The sequence below is a fragment of the Nematostella vectensis genome, chromosome 1 (genome assembly GCF_932526225.1).
Source record: "Nematostella vectensis chromosome 1, jaNemVect1.1, whole genome shotgun sequence".
NCBI lineage: Eukaryota > Metazoa > Cnidaria > Anthozoa > Actiniaria > Edwardsiidae > Nematostella > Nematostella vectensis.
The window spans coordinates 12,461,708-12,484,712 of record NC_064034.1 but is presented as its reverse complement, the minus strand read 5'-3'; the positions used below and the strand labels follow the sequence as shown (position 1 = coordinate 12,484,712).

General features: G+C 42.1%; 1 protein-coding gene across 3 annotated transcripts; it reads left to right on the top strand.

Moving 5' to 3' along the window:
• Positions 1–1,369: 1,369 nt before the first annotated feature.
• Positions 1,370–6,222, top strand: LOC125561817. 3 transcript variants are annotated; one of them, XM_048726288.1, is made up of 13 exons: positions 1,371–2,491; positions 2,570–2,710; positions 2,830–3,046; positions 3,150–3,261; positions 3,344–3,459; positions 3,588–3,754; positions 3,837–3,900; positions 3,992–4,063; positions 4,175–4,383; positions 4,476–4,667; positions 4,791–4,812; positions 4,890–5,041; positions 5,880–6,222. In XM_048726288.1, the coding sequence occupies exons 1-13, from the start codon at positions 2,411–2,413 to the stop codon at positions 6,024–6,026; spliced, it is 1,692 nt and encodes a 563-aa protein (XP_048582245.1). In that variant the 5' UTR covers positions 1,371–2,410; the 3' UTR covers positions 6,027–6,222. The 3 variants fall into 3 exon arrangements, with proteins under 3 accessions (XP_048582254.1, XP_048582245.1, XP_048582250.1); XM_048726293.1 differs by lacking the exon at positions 5,880–6,222 and adding an exon at positions 5,117–5,334 and having other exon boundaries at positions 1,376–2,491; XM_048726297.1 differs by lacking the exon at positions 2,570–2,710 and having other exon boundaries at positions 1,370–2,491.
• The last annotated feature ends 16,783 nt before the right edge of the window (positions 6,223–23,005 follow it).

Sequence of the window (23,005 nt, the reverse complement as noted above, 5' to 3'; positions counted from 1 at the left end):
TTTAAGAATGTCGATCAACAACTTTTTCGTTATTATCTATATTTGAACATGCAATGGTTTATTTGCGATAAATAAGAAAAAAAGTATAAATAGCGTGTAGTACTTTTATTAACAACAATGTTAAAGTAAAAGTATATCTGTTTCTTGATTGAACTACCGAAATGTATGCTCTGTGTAGCGGGGTCAATTGACTCATCAAATGAAATATATTTTAATACATTTCAAACAACAACAAAACTTCGTCATGTTATCGCACGCACGAATAAGATATAATTACAACAATAAGCTCAGAGCAAGTCAGAGTAGTAATTTAGAATGCGCATATTGTTGAACATTTGGCTGATTTCCATTAAAAATGCTCTATTTATAAATACTCGCGTTATCAGTGATCGAAACAAATAACTTCTCATTTCCTTACTTTGAACCCAGTGTTCGTATGTGTCATAACAAGAAAATTAAATAAAAGATCCATCCTGGCGGTAAGCATTGTTGATTTTAAGCCAATGGCTACGTCAAAACAGTGGAACGCAACAACAAATATTTTTACCTTAGGCGTAAACAGGGGAGAAAATTTACATAGACGGTTATGTAAAAAGTGAATAGCCCTATAACGCAGAAAACAGTTTGTCTTTGTCGAAGAAGGTTATCCTATTTAACTATCTGTTTTATATGTTTAATGGTTAGCATTTCGACACGTACATAATAGAGATCGTTCAGCGTTATTTACCGCAGACAGGGTGGGGAGACATCCAGCGGGAACGGCGTATAGAACGCGCTATCATTAAATTATGCCGTCCCACCGCGGGCTAGACCGGACCGTGTTAGCTCCCCCTTGGTTTGCGGATGCATTTGCAATAAACCGCAGAAAATAAGAGTAGCCCAAGTGGCGTGATTACACAGAAATAGCGCACTCACGACGATCATACCTCTTGCACAACAACAGGGCTTAAAATAATCCTTATCGATAGGTATTGATGTACAAACAAATCAAGTTTCACGTTTTAGATCGTATAATCTGTACGTCAGTTAGTGCCCTTTTAGCTCGAAGAGCTAAAAATACCGAGAATGTTTTTGTTGAAAGATATAATAAGTAAGAGCCCCCCCCATCTTTTAGCAGCCAAAAATGCAGTAAATGTATGAGATATTATCTAAAATACAGGAGAAAATTCATTGAAAGTCCCTTTTGGGGCCCCTCCTGTTAAAAATCCTGCCTACGCCGCTGATAAAAACATGTTATTTATTTCGCAAAAGGCGATTGAGAAAAAGCGTGTAGGGTTTATTTTTATCGTGACAAACAACAAACGTAAGACAGGTTATCTTGATTTCTAGGGCTTACACTTTTAGCCAAGTAATCAGTTATTACTCTTCATATCAAACTTTTGGTGTTATTCAAACTCGCTCGGCCGCTTTTTTAGAGACTGAGACTAGGAGCTGTGTAACCTGGCAAATTACAAATGGGTTTTCTCTGAGCTATCCAAGATGGCGGACGAAGAGCGATTATTTTTGGAAAACAGGGCTATTTAACCTGAGATTTCTGCTTATAGAAGCGAAAAATACCTATTTTTCTCATCAAATACCCCTGTAGGGGCTAGATCTTTCTTCTGCCAGCCTAACTTGTGGAAAAAAGCCCTCGTAGGTATTTTAATCGACTACGTCCTTGTGTGATCCTGATGCTGAAGAGTACAGAAACACCCGAAGGACGAGAAGCTAAGTATTCCTTTCTAATATTTCCGTTTTTTGTTTGTATAATTTTGGCGCAATTCTTATCTAGATAATCTTCACGGGTTGTTTTTTGGGGATCATCTTGCAGAATCTCGGTAAACTTAGGCGGGAAGAGGTTCAAAAGTTTAGTCGTCTCGTTTGCTTGTTCATGATAGATATCTACTAAAATGATGGTGCAAGGGTATTTGACAAATTTTTCACAAGGTCCTCCATTGAAAAAACAAAGATTGGCTTACATGCTACCTCAAGTCCGTGAAATCGGGCTGTGTGATTCTCGGGACTCTAGAATCGAAGAGCTCGAGAATCAGCTGTCAGAGCTAAAACATCGACTCGCTGATGTTGTCAAAGAGAGAGATGGCATGAGAAAGGAGCTAGGCAAGGAAAAAAAGCCCTTTCTTCAGCCGAGAAAGCCTTTTTGTGACCTTGAGCCAAAAGCTCAATTTCACAAAAAGTCAGAGATTAAAAAATGGCTTGAGAAGCAATTTGAGAAGCTTCCAACAGATTGGAAAGTTGTTGAGGTTTGTTTAGAATTTTTGTACACATGGAAACAACCTAAATTTACCAATTCTGTTATAATGGCATTTGTTTATCATAAAATGTTTCCTTATCTCTAGGTTCAACTTGAAGTTGGTCAGTTTTGCCCTACATTTCAATGTTTCCTTATCTCTAGGTTCAACTTGAAGTTGGTATGGTCAGTTTTGCCCTACATTTCAATGAGAGGGTTGAGCCTGAGGAGATTGACCATAAAAAGATCCAAAGAGCTCTCAAGGTAGGTATTATAGAAGTACATGTACAGTACTGTAGGTTTCTTATTTTTTCTATATTTAGATTATTTTTATAATCTCAGGCCAAAGAAGATGGTGATGTTTCTGACTCAGCATACCATGAGCTAAAGATGGTAGCTGGGTCCAGCTTGCCATCACTGTATGGGATACAGAAAGAGAGAAAAGCTCAAAATGCAATCATTCCTATTACAGAATTTGAAGGGGTTAGTCTGTTGATAGTCTTAATTCTGATTTGCTTTGTGCACAGCACATTTTGCATCCTTTAAAACAAGCAAATACTGTACAAACCCAATAATTCATTAAACAAAGTTTCTCCTTTCAGAATGCAAAAGGATGTTCAAGATCCATCAAGGACATTCTAAGTTATAGTTCAGATGTCATTGGAAATGCAGGGGGCAATGTTATAACCCTTCGGTTTTCTGGTGATGGTAGAAAAACCACCAAAAAACTCGGGAGTGTTATGACAACCTTCTGCTTTCCAGCAGAAAACTCTGTTAAAAGAAGCCCAGAAAGGGAATATTGTATATCTATATATGATGGTGAGTTGGTTGCAGCTAATTTATTGCAGCTGTAAGCGAGAACAAATCTTCCTAATGATATAGTCAACTAAAGCCATATATCTGTGAACACTTTTTATTATAGGCAAGGAGTCATATGACATCCTAAAGGCGACCTTGAGAGGGGTTTTTGATGAGATGAAGGCCCTAGGGAGAACTGGCATTCTTGTTAATGGCCTTGAATACACTATTGATTGGTAGGTTTCATTTTTTTTGCAACCAATAATCTTATGATCTGGCATTAAACAGGACATATGTAACTTTTATCCCTTTTTTAAGGGTGATGTGTGCTGACTGGAAGTTCATGGCGTGTATTCTCGGAATTAATAGTCCCTGTGCCTTGTACTTCTGCATTTGGTGTGAGTGCAGCAAAAGGATGATCAGAGACTTTTCTAGTAAGTTTTTTAATTTTGTTACTTATATAATGAATGTTATGTAATGAATTAAATGATTTTTGTTTTTATGAATTATTCCATTGTCAGCTATATTATAAATAACTAGATAAATTTGATAAAAATTTCAGTCCCACAATGGCCCATAACCAGAACCTTAAACCAGTGCCGTGCACGTGTTGGGTGTCCAAATGCCAAGGGAGTTCAATGTTTACCTCTCGTGGACATTGAATTTACCAAGGTCATACCCGACACCCTGCACCTCAAATTGAGGATCATGGGAAAACTTCTCAACCAGGTAAAATTATGCTTATTTAACAAATTCAAATCTCCATTGAGCCATTTTTTAAAAAAGTTCCTGGTATATATTAAACTTCTAGGTTGCTTGCTGGGCTATAGAGCAGAATGTTAAAAAAGCCATGGAAGAAGCAATAGAAGCTTTGGGTAAATAAAAATTTCATGTATAGGGTAAATGGGTATATGGGATGTCTTATGGTGATTATCATTTTGTTTTCTTGCCATATTGTATTTGCAGGTGTGAGGTTTTGTTTCTATGATGTCCAGGATGACAGTGGCAAAACCACAACCAAGTGGAGCTCTTTGGATTGTAAGTAAATAACTGACTAATAGAAAAGACTGTTATAATAACTGAAACTAATATGAAATTACTATAAAGTTTCGTTATTTATTTTCTTTGAATCCTCTTTTCCTTATAAAGGTGATGATTTGGAAACTATCATTAGGGGGCTTGATATCCATGCCTTCCTAGGAGACATGGAGAACAAGTCCATCACCAGCCTTGACTGTCTGACCAAAGCCCAGCTAGTGGAGGAATGTAGGAAGTTCCATCTGAGGTCGACAGGCACCAAGGACTTCCTACGTGCCACACTCAAGGATCATCTTGACCGCAACAACATAGTGTTTGAGGTATGATTTTTATTTTCATTATAAAAAAGACCAGCACACCCAGGATACTACTGTGTATAAAGCTAATTTAACAATTGCTTTGTGTTTTGTAGCCATCGTCCACTCCCACTTGTGAGAAAACAGTTCTTAGCATATCAGAGCTGACACAAGTGTGGAAAAGTTTGATGGTCCTCACTGATGCTCTTGGGGCAAATCCTGGAGATGAAGCATATCTTCGAGCAGATGCTTTTCAAGAAAAGGCCCGCCAATGGGGAACCAAATTTAGAAAGGCCACGTTTGATGAGGTAATTCTACATCCCTGTGGTTAGTTGAACTGGCAGGACACAAGCCTCATTTGATCATATGTCACTGAAAAAATAACAAGTAGATATATTATTTTAATTGTGCTTTCTTTTATCTCTCCACAGGATGTAATTCCATATATACATGGTAAGATTAAAATGAGATTCCTTAATTGACTTGGGATCTCCGAGACCAAGTAATTTTATGCATTTTTTTCTCTACAGTTCTTGTTTATCATGTCCCCCAATTTTTGGAGATTCATGGCACGATCCACCAGTTCAATTGCCAGACAGTGGAAAAGAAAAACCACATGCAGAACAAGACATTCCACAGGGGTAGCCAGAAAGGGGGGAAAAATAGCAACTACACTGTACAGGTAATTCCAAGTGAAAAAAACGTCATGTTATCTAGACTAATCGCTTGCTACAACTGTGTATTTTTATCTCTATAGATCATGGAGAGGGAAAACAGAAAACTGTTCAGTAGGGAAAATAATTTGGAAAGGGTCAAGAGAAAATATCAAAAGCAGTGAAGACAAAGAAAAAATGTATTTATTTATTTATTATATTTTTGGTGCTATTTATTACTGTTGTAAATATCACTATTTATAACTTGTATAACTATTTGTACCCACATTATTATATAAAGGCATTAAAACCATCAAAACAATCTGTATCATTCCCTGGATCTAAATTCCCCCTCTTTATTTTCGACTGGAAATACAGTGAAATCGGTTGAAACAGATGTCAACAATTAGTTTATATAGAGAGATTTTAACTTACCGAGCCATAGTTGTGAAGCATATTCCGTCTACGCCGTACGAAGCTGATCTCCAAAAAGCTCAGCGGGGGATACTTGCGCTCTAGCGGTCGACACATACTAGGCCTTTCTTCCTCTGACCCATATTCAGAGATGTAAGTACAACGGGGGCACGAACTATGATCATAATTAATCCTTAGCTCGTATCCTCATGATATCCACATCTTCGAAGATGAGTCAACTTCACATATTGTACTCGAATCTGGCAGTTGCCGAGCCATAAACTCCGTACCAATAACGGTGCCAAACTCGACAGCAGTGCACGGGAACCGAATATTACGGGTCCCTGAAAAATCCAGCTTTCGTGAGGTAGCAAAAGAAAATGTCCCTTTACCAAACAAAGCGGAAAAACCCCCCTTTGAAAGTGGGACTTTCACTTGTACTCTCCGAATGAGTCCCGTGTCATTCTCGGGTGTACGAAATTGGAGCTCATCGAACAGTGCATGTCGAATCAGCCACAATTCCTTATCCTCGGAGCAAAGAATGGGAAGCTTTTCTCTTGCTACCTCACTACTGTCGGGGTTCCCAGCATTCACGGCTAAATAGCATGACAACTGCGGATTCAATGAAAGAGAAACCGTAGAATTATATCTATCGCTGTAGCCTTTCCATTTCACAAAGGCATAGTCTCCCTCAACGTTTAAAACTCTCTCTATCTCCCAGACTTTTTCTTCTTCCTCTTTCTCTTCTTTCACGTACGTATCAACTGAGGAATGGTCTAAATATTTGACCAAGCGATCCGGTTTCTTTATAATTCTTCCACTACGAGTCTTTAGGGAATCAGTGTTTGCCGCCATGTTTGTTGGAGAAGCGCGAAAGGGGAAACTCCAGTACTTCTAAATATGGGCATATATGACCATATAAGGCACAGCGAACGAAGGACACTATCCGTGGGGAATATGTTTGATATGAGACATTTGACGTCAGAAAACTTATTGGAGTCACGTAAATATCACTTATGCTCAAGGGAAAAGCTATACGCTGTCTTGAATCAGCATACACATAGGGCGAACACCAGTGTAATTTAGTAGGGTTCATTTAGTAAGGCACTGATTAGGGATAATTGATATAATGCTCCAAACCGTTACCTTCCAACGCGTGCGTTACTGAAAAAAAAAAACAAAAAAAAAAACGAGGGATGGATCTTAGTACGAGCTTTGTACGAGCTACTTTGCGTCTTCTCTTATTACAACTTGTTATTCAATTAACCTTGCGTTTCTAGTTACTGATAGCATGTTTTTGGTGACAACAGGAAAATACTAGGGAATGTCTGATCCCCCCCTCTTAAACAAATTTGAATCAAGCAAAGTTCAGCCCCTAAAAAATCGAGCAAGCAATAACTGGAAAAAGATCGAATGGTCAGTCCCGGGGATTGGGATGGGGGTGGGGGGGTTAGTTCATGTGTAAGGAAGAGTGAGAATAAACCGCATAACGCATGTAGTAATAAAATACAACATGCTGCTGACCATATCCATACGGTGTTAAAGGTTGAGCTACAAGCATTTCTTGCTGTCATTTCCTCTCATCAGGGGTTTATTGATTTATAATTATCTTTTGTTTTACACCAAGTTCACTTGCACAGCCTGAAGTTAAAACCCGTGTATAGCCTACAGGCTAGTCTTTTGAGAGTTTTGGCTAGGGCTTCCATTGCATCAACAAACGCCTTTTTTGTAACATATTATTAAAATGATGCACACAGGAAAATGTTTTTTTTTTTGGATAACAGCCAAGTATATATCCTTCAATTCCTACTTATGACGAGTTGATAATGGTTAAACTCTATCGAAAGGAAACGAGCATTTGACCTTCTGCGCAACTCCCGCCAGTCGGATAATTATTCCAAGTAAAATCATAGGTTAGCTATATTTACATGACATTCTCTAACATTGTTAAGTTCTTCATACTTAAGCTATAGGGAAGCTTCCAGGGTTTTGTTTATTTTCTTTTTTTCCCGCTTATTCTTAATTCTGTTATTTTCGTTTTGAATTTTAAAACAATGTATTATGGTCTCGATTGGACGTCGTCGTTTTCGTATGTTACAGCTCTAGTTATTGTAGTAACATGTTGCTGTCTGTTGATGATGATGATGATGTTTTTGTTGTTTTCTTAATGTTAATTAGAGAACGAAAGTTTGTCCAATTTATCTTATACGTTTGCTCTGTGTTGTAATGCCTTTTACTCCTTTTACTATTTTACGAATCGTCTATTCTTCGAGTGTTGTGCCACTATATTATGACATCAATTCGACAGTTCAAATCCCATCTCAGAAAAGAGGGTTAAGAGTCTATTGTCGATCTTCGAGTGTGTAACTATATTACGATATCAATTCGACTTGTACAAATAGCCCAAATCCCATCTCAGAATAGAGGGTTATAAAAGTCTCCAAAAAAACAAATACCACTAGGCTACCCACATCCTGCGGCGCTAGAGAACACAATGCTTATCCATGAGTGCCATCCGCGTCCGAGAAAACCCAAAAAACCCAAGCGGAGACAACAAAAGGCTAAACTTCCTTAGCGAGGAACAAACACAGACAATAATACAAAGAAGAGAGATGTATTTGCAAGCTGGGAATAGTCGAAATCCCTCAAAGTAAGGTTTCGCTTTACGGTAGACATACTGGCACCATAAGTGCGATGGAATGTAATCCAGGCGAGCTCATGAGTCCAACAGACATTCTAAGGCAATTAGGGGCCAAGTATGGAATGGCTGTAAGTAGATTTAGGCATCCGGCAACTGCACGCAATACGCGGGTAGCAAATGAACTAAGAAGGAAAGAGGCTGAGAAAGTAGTAGGGAGATTATTGCAAATATTTTTGTTAGCTGTCTTAAATGTATCGGGTAAGGAAAAGCCGTTCGGGGAACTTTTCTTGCTCTAAGGCGTCACTCTAAAATTGATGCGTGCGCAGCGATGAAAAACATACAACAAACCACTCTAGGATACTTTAATCCTTGTTTTGTACAAATTCGTTTAAATAAAAGTGCCTTCCAATGGCTTCACAAGTAAAATAACACACTTATCTTACAGTCGTTAGATTTCGTGACTGTTTTCATGAAAATACAGGTAAATTACAGTTCTGTGATAAGCATCTTGAGCTTGTCACCTAGTCGTTATCCTATCGTTATCAAACAACCCTTCCCACTAATTACCTACACGATTGAGCTCGTCACTGAAATCTAGCGTTCACATTCAAGATTTCTTCTCGAAAGACCGGTAATAACAAAGGATACGGCCGTGTTATTTAACATTGAATGGCTCTGTTAATTGATGTTGACTTTGTGCAGCAGAGTTTACCGCTGGCTTAAGGCAAAGAAAAATAAATATTTACATTTTAATGTCAAGTGCAATACAGACATTATCCTGTTATTTTCATTACGTAAGATCCTTGAAAAACGCTTCTCCTCTCTACCGGCTGTACCTAATGTTCGCTTTTTTCCTCAGTCCACAGATTATCACCCGGACGTCCCATGATCGGACGATTGTCTAACTACTAATTTGACTGCCCAGCAGAATAAGATAAGTAGGACATGTCAATATCTCGGTTATTGCTGAAAGCGGACTTTTACGCTTTTTCTTGAAGTTTTGAGGTAGATATAACATTCGTGTTTCCTCTGCGGGGATGGCGATGCTAGCGTGCCGGCGTCCTTCTTGTCGTTTTGTCGTCGCAGACGAAGGAAGTCAACAATAACGCGACGGCATGAATACCTCTGCATCCTCTTACCGCGCGAGTTACTCTGGCTCTCTCTCGCTTTCCGAGTCGAGTCATGACTCCTTAAATTGGCGTTTCCAGCCATAAAGCCGTCATTTTTGGCTTTTTAGTGATGAAGTTTACGCTTTTAACGCGCTTCACAGCTCGGTGGAACACAAAGTTGTCGACATAAGTCCCCCATCCGTCTCCAAGTCGGAGTCCGGGAATGAAGTCAAGACGCGTTTGAGTTCATCGATATCTAGAGCCTCTCCTTCTTTGATTGAATCGTCCAGATCGACTTCAAATCTCTTTAATTTAGTGACCGACCCGCGACGTAAGTCCTTGTGGTAATTTGACAGTGCAGCGCTGTCGATTTGGTCCATAACCTCAATACAAACTGAAATACTCCTTTGCCGGCCCGGGATCTTTGGACGCACTTTTTGCTTGGATCGCCTAGGAAAGGTGAAAGACTTCTGACTTTTCGTGAATTCTGCGTACTCGTCGATTCGATTATCTCTTGGTGGAGGAGGGCTTCCAAGCCCGTTCAGTGTGCCGAATACGTTAGTTCGTGGAAGCGAACGGGAGCGTTTCCGATGATGTATTGGCTCCTCAGCATATCTTTTCCCGCTAATGACTCCCCAAAGCCTCCTAAGGTCGCTTCTCATTTTGACAAATCCTCTGTAGGTGTAGTGTAACAAGAAAACAGGAACTCTGATGACCAAAGCTACCCTATACGTCTGTGTAGTTACAGCGTTTTTACCCGTGCTCATATGCTTTGCTGTCTCAACTGAGGCTCGCTACTTCGAACCCCCCTTTATATACCAGACGATGACACAAAGGAATGGAGCGGATACTGTATATAAATAGCCGGGGGTCGAGAGGGCGCCGATTGGGTTTCATGAACGACATAGCTTAGCCACTTTTAAATCAACACCAATAGCATGGCGAGTCACTTTGCGTAATGAGCGGATGAGTAAGTGAGGGTTGTCAATAGGCTAGTATTGACTGCCGTTTGAATCTTCCGCAGGATAAAGATTTTAAGTTAATGGACTCGAGATAAACAACGCTGCTTTACGCGGGGGTGTAGAGCAAACCAAATAAATTCCACACAGATAGCGATAAAAGAATAAACGCATAATGAGGCGTGCGTGACTTATAAATGTGAACTTTAGAAGCACACTAGCATACACACATTGGCACCAGTCGGGCCAAGACGGGACGCTAGCACAGTCTATTACCCGTGCAGTTCGGCAACCATGGACAGCTGTTTCGTCCTTATTAGGACTCGTCAGCATGGCATAGCCGGTTTGCCTCAGTTAAACTTCATCGGCAAAAAAACTGCAGGGCGACTTCGACTCGAGCGAAGTGCTTTAAACCACAGCTTAGATCCATGTGGGATCTAGAGCTGCGACCGGGCTAGCGTGATGCCAATTGTGCGGATCACGCATGCGACCTTTGCTAGTCTAAAACTCCGTCGGATAGCCAAACTATCCTTGCGAGTATGTATACATAAATGTGAACTTTAGAAGCACACTAGCATACACACATTGGCACCAGTCGGGCCAAGACGGGACGCTAGCACAGTCTATTACCCGTGCAGTTCGGCAACCATGGACAGCTGTTTCGTCCTTATTAGGACTCGTCAGCATGGCATAGCCGGTTTGCCTCAGTTAAACTTCATCGGCAAAAAAACTGCAGGGCGACTTCGACTCGAGCGAAGTGCTTTAAACCACAGCTTAGATCCATGTGGGATCTAGAGCTGCGACCGGGCTAGCGTGATGCCAATTGTGCGGATCACGCATGCGACCTTTGCTAGTCTAAAACTCCGTCGGATAGCCAAACTATCCTTGCGAGTATGTATACATAAATGTGAACTTTAGAAGCACACTAGCATACACACATTGGCACCAGTCGGGCCAAGACGGGACGCTAGCACAGTCTATTACCCGTGCAGTTCGGCAACCATGGACAGCTGTTTCGTCCTTATTAGGACTCGTCAGCATGGCATAGCCGGTTTGCCTCAGTTAAACTTCATCGGCAAAAAAACTGCAGGGCGACTTCGACTCGAGCGAAGTGCTTTAAACCACAGCTTAGATCCATGTGGGATCTAGAGCTGCGACCGGGCTAGCGTGATGCCAATTGTGCGGATCACGCATGCGACCTTTGCTAGTCTAAAACTCCGTCGGATAGCCAAACTGCACGGGTAATAGACTGTGCTAGCGTCCCGTCTTGGCCCGACTGGTGCCAATGTGTGTATGCTAGTGTGCTTCTAAAGTTCACATTTATGTATACATACTCGCAAGGATAGTTTGGCTATCCGACGGAGTTTTAGACTAGCAAAGGTCGCATGCGTGATCCGCACAATTGGCATCACGCTAGCCCGGTCGCAGCTCTAGATCCCACATGGATCTAAGCTGTGGTTTAAAGCACTTCGCTCGAGTCGAAGTCGCCCTGCAGTTTTTTTGCCGATGAAGTTTAACTGAGGCAAACCGGCTATGCCATGCTGACGAGTCCTAATAAGGACGAAACAGCTGTCCATGGTTGCCGAACTGCACGGGTAATAGACTGTGCTAGCGTCCCGTCTTGGCCCGACTGGTGCCAATGTGTGTATGCTAGTGTGCTTCTAAAGTTCACATTTATGTATACATACTCGCAAGGATAGTTTGGCTATCCGACGGAGTTTTAGACTAGCAAAGGTCGCATGCGTGATCCGCACAATTGGCATCACGCTAGCCCGGTCGCAGCTCTAGATCCCACATGGATCTAAGCTGTGGTTTAAAGCACTTCGCTCGAGTCGAAGTCGCCCTGCAGTTTTTTTGCCGATGAAGTTTAACTGAGGCAAACCGGCTATGCCATGCTGACGAGTCCTAATAAGGACGAAACAGCTGTCCATGGTTGCCGAACTGCACGGGTAATAGACTGTGCTAGCGTCCCGTCTTGGCCCGACTGGTGCCAATGTGTGTATGCTAGTGTGCTTCTAAAGTTCACATTTATGTATACATACTCGCAAGGATAGTTTGGCTATCCGACGGAGTTTTAGACTAGCAAAGGTCGCATGCGTGATCCGCACAATTGGCATCACGCTAGCCCGGTCGCAGCTCTAGATCCCACATGGATCTAAGCTGTGGTTTAAAGCACTTCGCTCGAGTCGAAGTCGCCCTGCAGTTTTTTTGCCGATGAAGTTTAACTGAGGCAAACCGGCTATGCCATGCTGACGAGTCCTAATAAGGACGAAACAGCTGTCCATGGTTGCCGAACTGCACGGGTAATAGACTGTGCTAGCGTCCCGTCTTGGCCCGACTGGTGCCAATGTGTGTATGCTAGTGTGCTTCTAAAGTTCACATTTATGTATACATACTCGCAAGGATAGTTTGGCTATCCGACGGAGTTTTAGACTAGCAAAGGTCGCATGCGTGATCCGCACAATTGGCATCACGCTAGCCCGGTCGCAGCTCTAGATCCCACATGGATCTAAGCTGTGGTTTAAAGCACTTCGCTCGAGTCGAAGTCGCCCTGCAGTTTTTTTGCCGATGAAGTTTAACTGAGGCAAACCGGCTATGCCATGCTGACGAGTCCTAATAAGGACGAAACAGCTGTCCATGGTTGCCGAACTGCACGGGTAATAGACTGTGCTAGCGTCCCGTCTTGGCCCGACTGGTGCCAATGTGTGTATGCTAGTGTGCTTCTAAAGTTCACATTTATGTATACATACTCGCAAGGATAGTTTGGCTATCCGACGGAGTTTTAGACTAGCAAAGGTCGCATGCGTGATCCGCACAATTGGCATCACGCTAGCCCGGTCGCAGCTCTAGATCCCACATGGATCTAAGCTGTGGTTTAAAGCACTTCGCTCGAGTCGAAGTCGCCCTGCAGTTTTTTTGCCGATGAAGTTTAACTGAGGCAAACCGGCTATGCCATGCTGACGAGTCCTAATAAGGACGAAACAGCTGTCCATGGTTGCCGAACTGCACGGGTAATAGACTGTGCTAGCGTCCCGTCTTGGCCCGACTGGTGCCAATGTGTGTATGCTAGTGTGCTTCTAAAGTTCACATTTATGTATACATACTCGCAAGGATAGTTTGGCTATCCGACGGAGTTTTAGACTAGCAAAGGTCGCATGCGTGATCCGCACAATTGGCATCACGCTAGCCCGGTCGCAGCTCTAGATCCCACATGGATCTAAGCTGTGGTTTAAAGCACTTCGCTCGAGTCGAAGTCGCCCTGCAGTTTTTTTGCCGATGAAGTTTAACTGAGGCAAACCGGCTATGCCATGCTGACGAGTCCTAATAAGGACGAAACAGCTGTCCATGGTTGCCGAACTGCACGGGTAATAGACTGTGCTAGCGTCCCGTCTTGGCCCGACTGGTGCCAATGTGTGTATGCTAGTGTGCTTCTAAAGTTCACATTTATGTATACATACTCGCAAGGATAGTTTGGCTATCCGACGGAGTTTTAGACTAGCAAAGGTCGCATGCGTGATCCGCACAATTGGCATCACGCTAGCCCGGTCGCAGCTCTAGATCCCACATGGATCTAAGCTGTGGTTTAAAGCACTTCGCTCGAGTCGAAGTCGCCCTGCAGTTTTTTTGCCGATGAAGTTTAACTGAGGCAAACCGGCTATGCCATGCTGACGAGTCCTAATAAGGACGAAACAGCTGTCCATGGTTGCCGAACTGCACGGGTAATAGACTGTGCTAGCGTCCCGTCTTGGCCCGACTGGTGCCAATGTGTGTATGCTAGTGTGCTTCTAAAGTTCACATTTATGTATACATACTCGCAAGGATAGTTTGGCTATCCGACGGAGTTTTAGACTAGCAAAGGTCGCATGCGTGATCCGCACAATTGGCATCACGCTAGCCCGGTCGCAGCTCTAGATCCCACATGGATCTAAGCTGTGGTTTAAAGCACTTCGCTCGAGTCGAAGTCGCCCTGCAGTTTTTTTGCCGATGAAGTTTAACTGAGGCAAACCGGCTATGCCATGCTGACGAGTCCTAATAAGGACGAAACAGCTGTCCATGGTTGCCGAACTGCACGGGTAATAGACTGTGCTAGCGTCCCGTCTTGGCCCGACTGGTGCCAATGTGTGTATGCTAGTGTGCTTCTAAAGTTCACATTTATGTATACATACTCGCAAGGATAGTTTGGCTATCCGACGGAGTTTTAGACTAGCAAAGGTCGCATGCGTGATCCGCACAATTGGCATCACGCTAGCCCGGTCGCAGCTCTAGATCCCACATGGATCTAAGCTGTGGTTTAAAGCACTTCGCTCGAGTCGAAGTCGCCCTGCAGTTTTTTTGCCGATGAAGTTTAACTGAGGCAAACCGGCTATGCCATGCTGACGAGTCCTAATAAGGACGAAACAGCTGTCCATGGTTGCCGAACTGCACGGGTAATAGACTGTGCTAGCGTCCCGTCTTGGCCCGACTGGTGCCAATGTGTGTATGCTAGTGTGCTTCTAAAGTTCACATTTATGTATACATACTCGCAAGGATAGTTTGGCTATCCGACGGAGTTTTAGACTAGCAAAGGTCGCATGCGTGATCCGCACAATTGGCATCACGCTAGCCCGGTCGCAGCTCTAGATCCCACATGGATCTAAGCTGTGGTTTAAAGCACTTCGCTCGAGTCGAAGTCGCCCTGCAGTTTTTTTGCCGATGAAGTTTAACTGAGGCAAACCGGCTATGCCATGCTGACGAGTCCTAATAAGGACGAAACAGCTGTCCATGGTTGCCGAACTGCACGGGTAATAGACTGTGCTAGCGTCCCGTCTTGGCCCGACTGGTGCCAATGTGTGTATGCTAGTGTGCTTCTAAAGTTCAGACTTATAAATGATACTGATCAACACTTCATTGTTCCACAGAATATTATATTTTCAAATTTCAAGTCCAGTTCATTGAATTAGCGCCGATTTTCGGGCGCAATAAAACTTAGGGAGGGGGAGGGGGAGGGGATAACAAGCATTGTTCAGAAATTGGAAAACGATACATTGTGGAAAGGACAAGATGGCCCCTTCAAATGCTCTTGATGTGTTATTGAATTTAAAAGAAGTCTCCACCCAGGCGAACATATGAAGAGACAATTACAAGCACATGCACGTACAGTTGACAAACATTTACCAATAAAAAGAATATATATTTTTTTGATGTCAGAGCATATGTTTACAGTGAAGGATTTTGCCTGTCGGGAGGGATCACGCTTCAAGTAGCCTGAGTAGCAGGGGTACCTCGGCCTCGAGGCCTCGTCACGTTAAATTGCGTTACAAATTGCGTGACTTCAGCTCGATACCTTCACGTATAAACAAGCGTGCACCACAAACCCTCGAACATCAGTTGCCACCTCAATACAGCCCTGAACCGTTACCCAAAACATGCACATATGCACAAGAGGCATCAGCTCAGTGGGAAACCTGGACGTCATTTGCACCAGTATCGGAACTGCTTTCAAATATTTCACAATTAACATTCTCACCAGCGACATTCATTCGTGTATATTTCTTGTCGCAGTTGCAAATGCTGAGCGTTCGTGGACTATAAGCCGCGTATTATAAGCGTGCCTGATTATGGGATTACTTTACCGAATGTGTCGTTAATCCCGATTGTAATTGTTTCTTGTATGACAAATAGGCCCAAGGCGATAAAAGGAGCCCGGATTCCTTTAGGCCAGGTCTGTGCACTATCTGGATGATGATGAGCTTAAAATCGTTTCCAGCTCCTTCTAATTCTAACAAATGCTAAAATTACATAAGTGGTACTATTAGCATTATAAATAACCGTCTTTGTAGCAATTGATAGAATGTGAAATAGAAGTGTATATGAAATGGAATTGGATTGGTTGAGGGATAATGATAAAAGTAGTTCCAGTTAGACGTGGAGAGAGATAAGGATGACGAAAAATGTAAAAAATGTGGTTCACATTGGTACATGCATACTCGAGTATTTAGAGATTGACAGGTATGGGGCAAAAAGGAAGTGTCCCTAATTAAACAGCTAGTAAAAAAAGAGAACAATAGAAATAATTTAGTGCGATGTCAGGCAAGTTCTCCACTCCAAAAATCATCACCATTAGTGACAATATGACATTGGCAATTCGTAAAAAAGGTCAAGCTTGGGATCGTGTTTACAATAGTTGAAATGGTTAGAGAATGTGTCTGTTTTTTTTTGTCAGTCAATTATAGTTCATAGTATGCGAGCATAACAGACCTCTGCGACACACTTTTCCAATTACCAGTTTATCTTAGGCCGAGCTGAGAGTTTGCACAAGAGCGTGATCAGTGCTTTGTCCCGTTTACCGCTCCATCTCGTGCGGTCGTGTAATTGAGGGAAGTTGGAATCACGCGAACGTTTTCTGCAAGGAAGTATTTGATGGTCGCTCGTTATGACGGTTTTAGAACTTCGCCCCTCAGCCTTTTGAGCATCCGTACCGACTAACGTGTACGAGGAGATAGCCGTTTGCCTCGGGCTTTTTCTAACCAAGGGGGTAAAGCTGTTTTTTTTTTTTTTTTTTGAGAAGGCGACTGAGGACTATTCCTATCTCAAACGCACGTCAGTCAGAATATGATTGGTATAATGCTTTGGAAGTGTACGCGTATGAAAGCATAACCATGTGAATGGGATTTAGAGAAGACAGAGTAAAGGTTTAGTCTGAACACTCCATTACCCATTCATTTCCTTCTTTTGTGTTTCTTATGTCTACCAATATAATCGTTGTTTACAAAACTTCGAAATTTGATCGTATAAGATAAACATTGACTATTTGATGTTATACTAGCTACCTTATTAGACATGAGTTATAAGAAAGAGAAAACAAACGTTTTTTATTGCTATAGTACGGTCTATAGTACGGTCGGACTATTTTTTTTTTCGTGGAAACGTTTTGACAGCGGTTGCTCAAATAACGAAACCAGTGAACAAATCAACGAATGCCACTGAGGTACAATACAATATGCCGTGTTCGCTAATATGTAACAGGCGCAAAACATTGATATAAGGACTTTCAAGGCTACGAGAATCTAGCGATAGAACAGAGCAATGTCTATCAATGCAATAGCAAACACTCACGTCTCGTCTGGACCATGGTACACTCGGTCGCGTCTTGTAATGGCTGGTTAAGTAAAGGTTAAGAACACGTAAAATAAGTGCAGACTGGGGATATAATATCTTGTGAAATGCCAAGTGCATATCAAAGTCATTGATCAAAAACTGGTACTCTGCCAAATTTTCGTCTTTTCATATAAATGTCACGGAAAAGTCACGTGATACACATGGTCGTGTCCACAGCAGCACGCCGTCAAAGTCACGATATAAAAAATCGCGCGTATACCGTATATCTATCGAAATACTGCAGCCACAGCAAAATACTGCACCGGTTTCATAAGGAAGAAGAAGCGAGATGGGTAAGAGTATCACAGATGTCACGTTAGAGTATACGCAACGCTCTCATTCACATTCACAGCACGGGCATGCAACAAGGCAAATGGCATAACACCGTTAAAGGACATCAATCAACCACTCCTTTGTTATTGTTCTTCATTGAAACTAACAGCGGTTTTTCGCAAGGAAACTTCAAAATAACAATCTACGAATGAAGTCTGGTACGTTATTGACGATATTTGATTGAGAATATCTTGGTTACTCGCTTGAATCAACCGTTGAAAATGGATTCTTCGTGTGACTCGGCATTAAGCGGTAGCATAAAACGGCTCAGTGATTAGACTTCTTTAACGTCATGGCAATGACACAGAGGTTCAGAGGGGCGTGGCGGTGTTAACGAGTCCGAAAACGACTGCAATGCACCTGTCAACATGAGGCTCACTTACAAGATGCACAAAAGTGATTTAAACACAGACCCTTTACACTTGAGTGTAGCTCCAGCACTCTTAGCTATTTATATGACTTGCTGTGAGAAGGATGCTGCTAAGGGAAGTGCTAACTGTAAGAGGAAGTCACAATAATCACTTAAAGTGGCGAGTAACAAACTCAATGAGCTTCTCTGTACACTGAAGTAAGATTTCCTGTAATAGATATTTAAATAATGTAGGTCTAATGTAGATCTAAGTGTCAGCCTCAATATAAGCAACAGAAATCAGTCCCAGCTTCTCCAACTACACTACATTTAGAAATATGCAAAAGGAAAGAGCACATGATGTTAAGGCCGGTTTGACTTGTATACCGAGTCTCGGTGAGAGGGCAGATTCCTTGAATATCTTGATATCAGGGGGACAGGGAGGATACCACAGGGCGACCGATACCATAAAGGTCACGAGCACGTGTAGTGTAGTCTCTAGGCCCCACGCGGCTGCGAAGGAGACCACGTGTAGCGAGCATCGGGGCACAGCAGTGCGGCTATAGAGTCGGGATTAATAGTGAGGGGAGGGGAGGGGGGGATGGGCACGTCCTTCAATGGCCCACCCCCTGCTACAGTCTGAGCAGAGAGTATGATCATCAGCATATAACTGCAAGTGTTAAAATTGGAAGCAATATTCACCCAAGTCGTTCTTTCGAGTTGAACACTAAGGAGTTAGATAGACAGTTCGAACATCGATTAATCGTCTAGAGCGACTCACGATCAATTTATCTGAAAAAAGTTTGATCCGCAGTGACAACTCAGTCTGACAACATAATATAGATTGCGCCTGAAAACTGGTGAAAACCAAGGAGGTTTTAAGGGACGGTTAGGAATTGAGGGCTCAGATTTTAGAATCCAGGGAACATATGCTACGGATAATGACTTATCAAATGCTGTACAAATTGTGAGCATCACTAAAGCTTTTTTTTATAAGTTAGATCATCTTTATATCTATTTCTTGAGATACAAATAATCTTTCTTTAAATCGTAAAGTGAAAGTGAAATCAGACTTGCCCTTTTCCAATCCCACCCCTTCCCTTCCCCCCAGGTGGATACTGTGCTCACCTAGTGCCTTTATAGGACGTTCTTTCTCATAAACCTTTAAAGCAAGGTACTTCAACGAGCTCGGCGAACCCGGTAAGACTCACAGCCGAGGAGACTATTCAGATTGCCCGGGGACAACATCCTGAGGATATCCGCGCGGAAAATGCTGTTCACCCTGCCTACCATTTAAGAGTTTAACACACCTATGCGTGCACAGAGGGGGATAACAGAGTTTTCGCCCTCGCTGTGGAAGGCGTAACCCCTGAAATGCAGGACAGTGCTTTGCCACAGGCTATAGTAGCAAATAACAGCAGGGTAGCTGGATTGCGCACGATATGAGTCTAGAAAAATTGCAAGATTTGACCTGGGTATTAAAGGAGGTATTTACGAAACCCGTCAGACAAGGTCTTCTTCCCAGCGTCTAGGGCAGATGAGTGTCTAAATTAGTACACTTAACTAGACGCAACACGCCTAAGATGTCTTCTTTCAGAACACAACAGATTGTTTAAATAATGTTAGAGACTTAACGACAACAAAACATTGCCCTCGTACTCTCGCACGATTACACTGACCAGTGACTCCGATATTCACGTCTATACAACCTGTGACGTAATAATTATGTCACACTACAATATGCCTCAGGCATAGGGATCGTTCACGTCTTTACAATTAGAGGCAAAATATGTTTTGCCATAAGCATAAGGAATACTTCACGTCTTTACAATTAGTGGCGAACTATGTCACTATGTTTAGCCATAAGCATAAAGAGTACTTCACGTCCTTGTAATCTAGCTACCGAATGCTACAAGACAATTGTCTCGCTATTCTCTAGGTCTGTTTTGTTCTGTGCCGTGCTCTCATAGTGGGGTGACCTACGCACTATATCAATTCATTCACTGACATTATTTTACCTATTAAATATGTCATGAGTGGCGGATTACATATAAAAGAGGGAAGGAGAGGATGCTATAAAGAGTCAACAACGGCACTAAAATTATGAAATACAAAAGATGTAACGAAGAATTAGGGGTAAATGCGAAATACGGCGGAAATTGGGAGCGACCAGCCACTCAATTTAAAATGACACAACCCAATGATCAGATATTTATCGCACACTAAAAAAGGGGTTCAACATGTATATCATTTATTTCCAGACGCCGTTTTCTAACGACCTAAATTTAGGTAATTTAGGGTATTCTCAAACATTAGATCGGAGCGGGAAACAATTTTCTCACTCAGAAAAACGACCAATCAATATTATTATTTTTCGCGGCAAAAGCATGCAATTATTTAAAAAAGTGTATCTCGAAAAGGATCTCAAATGCCCCCCTATCCCCCCCCCCTTAGTAGATCTCTGTGTTATTTGATGGGAAGGGAAATTTTAAGTCACCGGGTTTGCAGCTACACGATTTTTCCAACAGCAAGGGGAGGGGAGAGGGGGGGGGGGAGGGGAGGGTTCGAAAGTAAACTCACGCTCGACTGAAGGTCAGCTTTAATGAAGAAAAATTCAGTACCACTGCGAGCTAGGGTAAACGCCCTCCCCCTGGCTACGATTGACTGTTATGGCTAGCAGACTTTACCTTTCCCTCTCCTGAAATAATTTAAAAAAATAATGATAGTAGCAGTTTATTTTTGTCACCCAGTGCCCTACCATCTGCTACGGCCCTGCATTAAACAGCATACCTGAACATCTTGAACCCATAGTTGACATACTTCTCACAAAACCCCGTGAAATAATGATTTAAAGAAGATTAAATGCTCTTAACTGATGTTGCCTCACGTACCCCTCACGTGTCCCACTAAAAAAAGGTTATGTAATTCATTCCTGTAAACTAACAAAAGTGCTCATATGACATGAATTAATTTGCGCAAGCAGGCGAGCTACAGCTATTGCTACACTGCCATAAAGACCAGAATAAACTTGAAGACTGTACATACTGTATACATGCCTATCTAAAAAGCCTATCCACCACAAGCTCTTATAATGTGTAAAGCAGGATGCCCTTCTTAGAATTAGGAAATAGACTGGTTGGTGGTAATGAACGTATAGCGAAAGTTTTATCGGTAGAGATTGAAATTAGTGTACCAGAATTTTCGTTTTAAGGCAAGCCAAATCACAATTCAGATTTGCTCGATAAAAGATTAGAGGCGCACGAACAGGTCAAAGAGCTGAAAGCTGATGCTTAAGGTGATCATTCAGGAAAACTAAATTTCTGTAAAAGAGCGCGAAAGGGGAGAGTGGTAAAAACTTGTGGTAAAAGAGGTAAAGACAGCGCCCTCACAGTAGGTGTAGTGATCCCAGCCTGTAGATAGCCCGAGTTAATTAACAGACGAAACTTAGATTTTGAGCGTGGGTCTGTTAACTCAGGCTAGCCTATAGGCTCAACAGTAATATATGATAGATTATTCGAGGGGTAAACCAGAATTGTTACCAAATAGGCGGGAATAAGGGACGGCCAGCTGCCAAATTTACAACCCAACGATCACATTAGTATTGCTCGATAGCGCTTAGTAGCGCACGTACAAAATGATGATGATCCTTTCAAGAAAACTAGAAAGTATTGTTATGCTTTCTTGGGATTTTTCACAGACGTTAGTCAGATTAAAACCCTGTTGGGTAAGCCAATACAAGGCCAAAAGGCTAATAACGAGTTATGCTTTCTTGGGTTATTTTAAGCAGTTAATCGTGTGACCCACATCAAGGTCACGATTAGAAATACTATAAGTAGTCAAATGAATAGAGTTAGATATCTCTTTCTAAGTTTAGTTACGTGAATAAATCTTATTTGTTTTGGTGATACTAAAATCAAGGATATCCGATAGGAGTATTACGATGGCTTTGCATACCACAACCTTCGAGAAGTAATAGCGCACTGTACGGGCGGGGAGCGCTTTGTGACTCCGACCGCTGGGGACTGCGAAGGAGACTACAGGACCAGAAATGATCCCAGAACGATCCCACGACCCGAAATGATCCCCAAAAGTACCCCAACTGATCCCGGGACCCGAAATGATACCGAGATCTCCGAAATCAACCCCAAGGAATTGCAGTAATGGACAAAGGGAAAGCATAAGCAATTACTTGCAATTCTTAAAGCATAATTAAGGGTTTACAGCGACTCTTTCTAAACAACGTGATTTAAAAAACTTAACTACCAATACAGTACTTCTATTTATTACATTGCCCCAGCTGTAAACCCATAAACAGAATAAATGCTACTGAAAGGAATACAACATAAATATAGCACAGCCTTGCTCAAAACAACCAAACTTTTGACCTTCCATCACACTTTAACTTTAATTAAACATTTGCAGTTCCGACACATGACTCTGACACTATAAATCTCGATTCCGGTAAACATCACCCCTAAAAATCTACGCACGAAATCCATGTCCACACGAGCGATTATTTACCGACACATTTTAGGCTTGGCCGAGAAGATGGAATGACAAAACGGAGAGTTCGTCCTATATGCGGAGGTAGATTTTTGCAATTATGTTTTTGACATAACTGGGAAATTGAGGGTTCACCCCATAAACGGAGGTTGGGTTTTGCAATTATGTTTTTGGCATAACTGCGAAATTTCCTTTATCGAGAAATGATAAGAAAACACTAACAATCCTCTTCATAGTCTATTCCTTACTCGGATAAGTCATAAAACGAAATCGGACGTTGGGAGATTCCATTTCCTTATTCGCGAAAACTAACTTGGAATAAGGAACAGTTTCCTATCTGCACTAATCTATTTGTTTTATCAGAGCCTTATCTAGTAGCCAAAGTGTTAATTGACAACAAGCAATATCTGTCAAATTTTGTTAGCAAGGTCAAATCAAGTAAAGCGTGAATATTTCTCCTCTAGATATATTAAAGCGTTTGGAAGGAAAGCCCAATATACAAATACATTTATTAGATGAGAGGCAGATTTCCTCTCTTTTCCTAGATT

Bases quoted from the DNA above. Each gene is read 5' to 3' on its own strand.
- LOC125561817 (XM_048726288.1), top strand. From the start codon at position 2,411: ATGGTCAGTTTTGCCCTACATTTCAATGAGAGGGTTGAGCCTGAGGAG. The intron at 2,711-2,829 runs GTTAGTCTGTTG...TTCTCCTTTCAG, and splicing joins CTATTACAGAATTTGAAGGG to AATGCAAAAGGATGTTCAAG. The intron at 5,042-5,879 runs GTAATTCCAAGT...TCTCCGAATGAG, and splicing joins ATAGCAACTACACTGTACAG to TCCCGTGTCATTCTCGGGTG.